Genomic DNA, 9,313 nt, shown 5'->3' with positions numbered 1-9,313 from the left:
TACCAAAACCATCGCACTATATAAGATGCAATAATAAATGTAAGAAAATGATACAAGTATCTATCTAAACATACAAGTAAGAATATTTTTCCTTTCAGAAAGAAGATAAGAACAAGAGGCTCACCACGGTGGTGTGTCGGTGATGAGATCGGCGCGGGTGATCGACGGCGGTGAAGACGGGGACGGGGCGTGACGGACCGCTAAATCTAGACAAATCTCGAGGAAAATGGAGCTTGGAGGTCGAGCTTCGAGAGGAGAAAGCTTAAGTAGTGTGGCTCGGGCATTCCATCGAACACCTCATGTGCATAGGAGGTGAGCTAGAGCACCACAAAGCCCTCTCCCCCTCGGCCAGAAAAAACAGAGCACTGAGCTCTGCTCTTGCGCGAGGGGGTATATATAGGCACCTCATTGGTCCCGGTTGATGACATGAACCGGGACTAAAGGGAAGCCTTTGGTCCCGGTTCAAGCCACCAACCGGGACCAATGGTGGTGGGCCAGGAGCGAGGCCCATTGGTCCCGGTTCGTCCCACCAACCGGGACCAAAAGGTCCAGATGAACCGGGACCAATGGCCCACGTGGCCCGGCCGGCCCCCTGGGCTCACCAACCGGGACCAATGCCCACATTGGTCCCGGTTCTAGACTGAATCGGGACTAATGGGCTGAGCCGTCCTGGACCATAGCCCTGTTTTCTACTAGTGCTCCTTGCCAAAAAAATCTGGATCTAAAATAATCCAATCTTTGCAGGACCCCTTTTGGGAGTTGGAAGAAAGAAAGCATATAGAGAACCATATTTGTGAGAACGGAGTTAATCAAAACCAGCCGTCCTCCAACTGAGAGCAGCTTGCCTTCCCAACTGCTCAATCGTTTCTCTAGATGCTCCTCTACATGCTTCCACTCCGCAATGGTGAGACGCTGGTAGTGGATCGGTATTCCCAAATATTTAATCGGGAATTGGCCATGTGCGCAACCAAAGAGGTCCGCATAATCGGCAGCCGCCCATGCTAAGAGAGCAACTAGTTAAGAGCGCTCCTTCGGGAGCCTCGCAATGATTAGCGTCACTTGGCGCACTCTCAGCCATTCGCCACGTATCGCGCTCTGGACGGTCCCTCCGAATTTTTTTTCTGCACACATTTTCGGATTTTTAAATATGTTTTTTCCGATTTTTTTCGACGTTTTCGTTTTCCACCGGTCTTCCTTAGCTTTTCAATAAAAAAAATTATTTTGCATGAAAAAATGTATTTTCTTTTTTTCCCTTTCATGAGAGGCACGGTTTTGCTTTCACAAGAATCACGGCCGTGCCTCTCGAAAACGGAAAAAAACACGTTTTTTGTTTTTTTTTCTTTCGCGAGAGTCACGGTTTTGCTTTTGCGAGAGGTACGGGTGTGCTTTCGCGAGAGTCACGGCCGTGCCTCTCGGAAACAAAAAAAACGTGTTTTTTCTTCTTTTTTTTTCTTTTCAAGAGTCACGGTTTTGCTTCCGCGAGAAGCATGGTTTTGCTTCCGCGAGAAGCATGGTTGTGCTTTCGCGGAAGCAAAACCGTGCCTCTCGGAAAGGAAAAAAACACGTTTTGAGAGTCATGGTTTTGCTTCCGTAAGAGTCACGATTGTGCTTTCACGGTCGTGCCTCCTCGGAAACGAAAAAAAACGCGTTTTTTTTCTTCCACGAGTCACGGTTTTGCTTCCACGAGAGGCACGGTTGTGATCAATCAACGGCGCAAGGATCAGTCGACGAGGGCCTGTTGGCTCTCTTCGGTTCTTGGTAGTAGGTGTGTCAAGCAATGGGATGCTCTTGGTGCATCGACTTTGACCTCTTTTTTCAATTTGTTCCACGTGTAAAGACCCGGTTTTTCAAACACTCTGGATTGGTGGTGAAGGATTACAAGCCTGCATTACATTGGATGCACCGGCGGAGCTAAGGCAAGACCGAATAGGCCGTGGTTCGCCCAACATTTGCAAATTTTTGGAGTTATTTTCTTTTTACTTTTGGACCTTGGAAAACCAGCCCACGGGCCCTTTCTTTTTGTTTGGCCCGCCCAGCCCACTCATTCCATCAATGAGCTTCAAGCTCGGCCACTGGTTGGATGATACCTCAACCGATGTTCTTTCAAGCAGGTTCTAGATCTCATAGCTAGCGGTGAGTATTGCTCAAAAGAAAAAAAAGCTAGCGGTGAGTGACTATTGAGGTCTTCAAAGTATTGTATGGCGAGGCGTTTGCAGACATCCCTTTTCATTACTGTTGAGTGTGTTTTTCAAACTCTGTCGGACGGTGTATAACCAAAAGAAGTTGACCAGTATGATTTTTGTGTCATATTGTCTTTGCTTTGTAGCGTCTGTAGTTTTTCTTGATAAATATCGGATATGAGATGCTTTTCCGGTGTCTTTTCTCTCTCAAAAAAAGTCTCACTATGAACGATATGATTGATCAATCAAGGTACTTGAAGATTTTGCCTTATATCAGATATCAGATTCATTTTTCGGAAGCCAGTATACAATGACTTGAATCAGCTTAGCCAAAGAGTATAACAAGGACCAAAAAAGGAGAGACATGTCATGTAATTTTTTGAACTGAAATGGCATGAAGAGCCACAATGATAAAATAGCAACCGTGTCAGAACTCCGAGCATGAAAATCTAAGGGGTTTGAGTCCTCTTCTAGTCATAACATGGGGAATGGTCACTCAATGAGCTTTATCTAGCTACCAACGTTCTTGAGTATCTGATGAGATTTGTGTTGTGTTGATCATACTCGGCACGTCCAGTGAAGAGAGATTACAGTGAAGTGAGAGCTTTGCAATACACATAGAAGGGTTACCTTGCAAGTGACAAAAGGGCATTTTCCTGCTAATTATTTGTATCAAGTTTCTATGCTACACTACTTGTTAAGATGATCACTTGGACTGGAGCAAAAGCTGGACCAGGGGAGAAAACCAAACAATATGTGCAACAAGATGAGGAAAACTGCAATTGCGAAAACCCTCCCTATTTTCAATGACTAATATTATATATAGACTTGCAGAGAGAGAACATTTGACGCCGTGTTTGAAGGCACACACCGCAGTGTGGCTCTCCAGATATTAGGTAGGAAAAGATGGATGTTTCTTGCATCTCTTGCTTCTCCACGCAGACACGGGGCAAAGAGCTCTCCAAACCTTTCATCTATTACTGAAAAATGAGGAGCCACCTTTGCAATGGCTCACCAGTTTCCTCTTGGCTCCTCTTTCAGGTAGCTGCTGCTAAGAACTTGGGCCTTCAAATGAACACAATAAGGACATCAAGAGTGGCCATTCCAGTATACAATCTGGTGCTAGTCAAGAGAATATTAAAATAGCAAAAAGGAAAAAAAGGTTATTCTTCTACTTATACATGTTTTTCATCAAAAGACACTTTGATTAACTTTGTACTCTACATTAATTAGTTTGGAGTACGGGATTGGTAATAGAAGCTAGTATCAGCAGCCAAGCAAATTAGTCTCAGTAGCGAAGTGCTTGGTTTATTTTTTTCCTGTGTATTAAAGGCCAGTGTCAATTGGCAACTTCGGATAAGCATTTTAATCTAACAGTACACTAGATTTTCACATAGGTATTTAGATTCATGGTTGTACATCAGAGGCTGAGATATTGATTACTCAAACTTAACAATCTGAACAGCGCTAGAACACTGATCGTTCCCACCATGCAGGTCAAAGCAGAAGAGCATTTACCAAATTAACACCCGGGAGCAGATAACTGCAAAGCTTTTCATCCACTGAAATAGGCAACCTAGGCATCTTGCTCATTATTCCAGGTATTTGGCTCATGCTGTTCATTGAGAGCATCAAATTAGAATTGCATGGGTAGCAATGACATATCCCTAAATCTGTACCTTTTATAGTGACTTTTACCTTTGTAGAAGATTATTGATGTTACTTCTTGTGCGATGGAAAAGATCAATGTTGTTCTGAGCCTGAAAGGAATTGTTAAAATGAATTTAACTCCTGCACAACCAAAGCTCCCGTGCACAAGAAATCAAGGGGAAATAACAATATTACTCCTACCATACATACAAAATACCAACCTGTGATGTCAAAATATTTGCTTCTATCTGATTGAGAAGTCGAGCATTTTCTTCCAATACATTAAGCATTGCACGGTCGATGTCAGAGGCTGCAGAGCAAAATGTAGAAACGTGGTCATTAGAAAATAGGACCTGTGCATAACTGCATATTCTTGTACTGAGAACTGGTAAGTTAGAGTTCATTTAAACATATGAACCGTTTTCATATACACAGGGAAAACAAGTACTTGAGTCTCTGTGTTAATGGTATTAAGTAGTTCCAGCAAAAGTTTAGCAACAAAGTAACCATCGAAGGAGTCCAAGCTAGGAATTGCATCAGAGCTTTAGTAAAAGACTAATTGTTATCCATTATTATAAGCTAGGGAACACCTTAACTCACAAAGCATAGGAATACGAAAAACCATTCAAAATGTCTTGAATCATTCATTCTATGCAGAATATGCATGGATTATTTCTCCCAAGTCCCTAAGTTACTTGGAATGCTTCAAAAAAATTATCACACAGGTAGTGAAACATGATAATCGCTAGAAAAGGATAAAATGATGGTATAATCAATCACAGATTATCTACACAAGTGACCTACCAACCTCCAGATACAAATCAATTATCGACTGCTATTACCTATCGTAACAGAAGAACCTCTGGTATCTGTTGGAACAGAACGATTGTTAGCCCACAATGACGACTCCACCATTTTGTCCTGAGATACAGCCTTGATGAGCACCAGGCAAAAAGAGACAAAAAAAACTTCTCAACTTCATTCTTGCAAGGCAAATATATTCGACAAACAAAACCATGATTTTCACAAACAATTCTAAATTTAGTGCATGCTTCCGAGGAATCAGAACAGAAGTTGCTTCCTAGAAAGACTATTCTGAAAGTGGCGAGGAGGCATATCATATGAAAAGGCAAATGATTGATACCTTTCTATCTTTAATCTTTCTTCCAACATTGTGTTCTTCAGTCTTCCGTCGTCTTGTATTTTGTTTTTCCTGTATAAGCAGCACATTATTAGTATTGTAAGGAATGGAAAAGGGAAACATCATATGCTTTACATGATTATTACATGTTTACTCTGAAAAAGATACTTGTTTAATAGGCACATAATTACTGAAGACAAAGCTCAACCCCAATGCTCTGCTTCTGTTACCTCTTTTCAACGCTACTTGAAACGATTTCTTGAGTGCTCTACAATTTGTTTATATAATTTTAGGAAATGACAAGCCAGCAATATATTTTTTTTCGTGCAAACTATTCTCAGCTTGCCATGGCTCAATACTGGTCATTGATCAACTCAGCTTATGAGAAACTGTATCAGTTGTGCTAACTGACCATACACTTCTAATAGATATACATGCTTTTGTCATGAATCACGAGATGATCAACTTTTCATTGGATATCCTTTTGACGATATTAGTAGAGACACAACCATTGCTAACAGTGTCAAAAGCAGAGCCTTTGCATCCCTACAAATATTTTTCTAGTACACACTACTAGATAAATACAAATGTAAATCTGCGGGACAACAGCACAAAAGGATACTTGGGAGGACCAGCTCAGAGCACACTAACTTTATCGTCCATAACAGGCCACTATAGTATGTATATCGATGTCGACAAATAAGTGTATCTATGCATGATCTACTTTCATATATGCGGCACTGGTTGAGTGGAATTATAGTGACATCATTCTGACAGCCATTAAAGTATAAGCCATTGTTTGTCCCCATCCATAAGTTGTTACAGGAGCACATATTCCTTTAGCTCGAAAATATAATGTAGAGAATGGATAAACATCTTGCATATTTTTTGCATTTCAAAGTTTTAAATGAGTACCGACATTAGGTGGATCTGAAGGAAAAAATGTGATCTAGATGCTTCAGAATAGATTAGACGAATCGGGTACTAACCACCATCCACTGGCATCTCATGGCCACATCTCTTACTGTCTTCTCTGGCAACATTGCTGCTATCTTGATATACTTCATGATTCCCGGTTCACTTGCATACCTGACAATTTCATCACCAGTGCACACAATTATACATAATTGGCAAAGTCACTATTTACTGGAAAAATTGAAGCGCAAAAACACAACTCATTGCAACAAGATCAAGTGAAATCCTTTGTCTGAAAGATAAAAGAAAGTGATATGCCATTATTCTCCAGCAGAAATGAAGTATCCATCTTATCATGAAATAAACAAATATTTATCTTGACGCACTATAACATAATAAACACTTGTTATTCTGATCCAATATAGGCAGAATAATTATTTCGTACCTGGTGTCAATTGCCAGGTGTATTCCATCTTAATGTTAAACTATATGAATTAACTCGGCATATACATGTGATAAAATGCTCTCTTTCTCACTGATGTAATAAAAGTCAGTAATTATACTATACATAGTGGCAGAAAACATACTTATGGAGGCCGTCATTAAGCATCTGTAACTCAGGGTATGACCACTCCACAGCCATTGGACCTCCATACTTTAGGCTCTGGCTAGAATCAGGAATCATGTTGGGTGAAGCAGTGGATACAATCGTCGAAGGTGTAGTGTTCAACATTGCCAGATTACCATTTATCCCACTGGAAGTGTCCAGGCAGACCGGCATGACTCCCGGCCCATTGGTAATTGCACTCGTCTGAAATGAAACCACATGTTGGCCGAAGAATGAATGCGGAAATACGCCGTATTGGTTAGGATCTGTTGACATCTGCATGCCAGACAAAATTTGGTGCTCCGGGTTGAGCCTCACAAACACTTGACCAAGCTACGGAAGAACGCTTGATTTTGCTACCCAACTTTCTTCTGCAATGAGGGGACAAATGGCGTAGCACAAGTTACATCTCCACAGTGGCGCATCAAAGGTGAGCTCGGCATCCAGGGCTCCACAAACACATGAGAGTAACCATGGATGCCATCCAAACTAGTACAAGATAATGTCCAAAGCTTTACTGAAAAAGGGCCACTCCTCTACAAACAGTACCCAGATTTGAGAAGCTTGCAGAGTACACTTTCTGCAGAAAACATGAAGGGAGCAATCTTATTATTATTGCTTCTGCATAATAATACACAAAACTACATGAAAGTTAAACTAATAATGCAATAAAAAACTTTGCGCTTGGAATGGTAGTTAGTACAACAAGGAAAAAAAACTTTCAGCTGCTAACCACACAAAAAAAAGGAAGCTAACAGCCTGGGGAGTAGCACTGAACGATCAGTCATCTATTTTGAATTGAAGCTCAGCTCAAGTATTATGCTCTTATAATATATTTAAGCAGCATGTAAAAAAAATTGGTGTGACGATGACAAAGAATGCATGGCCAAAGTTCAAATTTTTGTTAGAAAAGCGTGAGGTCGTCTCGTTTCTGCCAGGGCTCTACAAAAACAAACAAGTGGGCAATTTACTAACTCAGACGCAGACATACTAATCAAACTGAGTCCGTACAGCGATAACAGGGTCCAAGAAAAAAAAGAGAAGACGAACTCCAGGTTGGTGGCAGGATTGGAGGAAGAGGAAGGATAGAAGCGCGAACGCTAATCTGCTCTTGCAGTGGAGAAGAGAAGAGAAGAGAAGAGAAGAGAAGCAGCAGCAATAGAGAGAGAGAAAGACTTGTTTGAATGGAAAGGAAGAAAGCAAATCAAGCAACGATGATTACAGGAAAGGCGGCGGCCACGCACAAACGTGCCGAGCACCCCACCCACCCAGCCCAGCCCAACCGAGGGTTCGCTTTCCACATCGAAGGGCACGCCGGCCGGCCCCAACCCCCCAGCACAAGTCAGAATCCTCCTACTGGCGCGCGACGTACCCAGATCAAGAAAGAAAGAAGAGAAACCACCCGCGATCCGATCCTACGGAATCCGCAGACGAGAGCGCGAGCAGGCGGGCAAGTCAAGGAACGCACCTCCGACCTTGGGATCGTCCGTCGGTCGGTCCTCGCGGCGAAAGGGCAGGGCACAAGGAACAGCGGCGCCACGCGATCCTCCTCTGGCTGGCTGGGACGGAGTGCAGTGTAGCAGCACTAGTGATGGTGGTGGTGCGCTCTCACTACTCTTGTTGAGAGGGTTTGGGTCGATCTCCTCCGCCTCCTGCTGCTCTTCCTTTAAATGGTGCCGCCCAGCTTTGTACGCTCCAATGGGAAGAAGGAGGCCCAAAAGCGGCGGCCCCGCAAAGGCGAGGCGAGAGAAGCACAAGCCTCCTCCTCCTCCTTCTCCTGCCCTCCTGCCTTTGTTGTGCGCCCAAAAAGGCAACGCCCTGTGCCAACTCCACTGCGACCAACTTGCACCACCCCGCCACCAAAACGGAGGAGAGAGGGGAGGAAGAAGGACGGGGGAGAGGGAGGAGAGAGAGGTGTGAGATCTCTGGAATTCAGCGCTAGGAGATGGATGCGGAGCTGGGATTCCCGATGCCCAAACAATTATTGAGGCTACTCTCTCTGCTTCTTCTTCTCCTCCCTCTGGCTGGGCCTCTGCTTTTGTCTCTCTTCGCTTTTCCTCGCCAGGAAAGAAAGAATCTGGCGTCTGCTTTGCTTTTCTTTTCTTTGCTGGTCAGTGGTCGCTGCCTTGCTTGCGCCAATTGTGCGCATGCATTTGCTAGTACTAGTCCTAACTCATACCAGTAGAGTAGTGTATACTTTTTCTTCCATTTTTATTTTTTATGTTCTGGTGGCTAGTCAACTGGTCTGGCCTGGCCTGTAAATATTTCTACTTCCTTCGTCTTATAATATAAGATCGTTTTTGACATTAGTATAGTATAAAAAACACTCTTATATTATGGGATAGAGTGATTATTTATTTTCATCTGAGTTGAGTTTATTAGTCCTCACCGTATTTTTGTCAAAGTTTGATCACGTATTTGACTACCAAAAATATTGCTGTATTAAAAAACATTATTGGATTCCTATTTAAATTTAGTTTTCAACGGTATTTTTTTTGCTATGTTTGCTTATAGTTTATTAATTAAAATCATGTTCAAAATATGACTCGGAATATGAGAAGAAGACTAGTAAAAAGACAAACGTGATACAGTAAAACTATCTTTTCTTCTTCTGATCCTCCTTAATCCTTATCCGCATGCATCCTAGGCGAGTGAGTTGGTGCGTCGCCGGTCCTACCTGGAGACGTGGATGTGTAGTTCCGTACGTGTCGATCCTGCGAAGTGTCCTCTGATATTTCGTGACTAAGACGGTTAACTGCTACAGTAGTTTTAAGCGATTAAAGGAATGCCTGTTCTAATTAAGGAGACTTGTTCTTAACC

General features: G+C 42.6%; 1 protein-coding gene across 5 annotated transcripts; it reads right to left on the bottom strand.

Annotated features, from left to right (window-relative positions):
- Window positions 1-2,778: 2,778 nt before the first annotated feature.
- On the bottom strand, window positions 2,779-8,565 carry LOC119317194. 5 transcript variants are annotated; one of them, XM_037591615.1, is made up of 10 exons: window positions 7,962-8,564; window positions 7,043-7,073; window positions 6,474-6,864; window positions 5,961-6,060; window positions 4,975-5,043; window positions 4,673-4,763; window positions 4,052-4,140; window positions 3,879-3,940; window positions 3,699-3,795; window positions 2,779-3,245 (listed from the first exon to the last, which is right to left on the bottom strand). In XM_037591615.1, the coding sequence occupies exons 3-10, from the start codon at window positions 6,773-6,775 to the stop codon at window positions 3,192-3,194; spliced, it is 864 nt and encodes a 287-aa protein (XP_037447512.1). In that variant the 5' UTR covers window positions 6,776-6,864; window positions 7,043-7,073; window positions 7,962-8,564; the 3' UTR covers window positions 2,779-3,191. The 5 variants fall into 5 exon arrangements, with proteins under 5 accessions (XP_037447512.1, XP_037447513.1, XP_037447514.1 ...); XM_037591616.1 differs by having other exon boundaries at window positions 7,969-8,564; XM_037591617.1 differs by having other exon boundaries at window positions 4,673-4,751; window positions 6,474-7,073; window positions 7,962-8,565.
- Window positions 8,566-9,313: the final 748 nt, after the last annotated feature.

This window comes from Triticum dicoccoides, chromosome 6A (assembly GCF_002162155.2).
Source record: "Triticum dicoccoides isolate Atlit2015 ecotype Zavitan chromosome 6A, WEW_v2.0, whole genome shotgun sequence".
In the NCBI taxonomy this organism is placed as follows: Eukaryota; Viridiplantae; Streptophyta; class Magnoliopsida; order Poales; family Poaceae; genus Triticum; species Triticum dicoccoides.
Note: the sequence above shows the minus strand (reverse complement) of the source record. Positions and strands in the feature narration are given on the sequence as shown.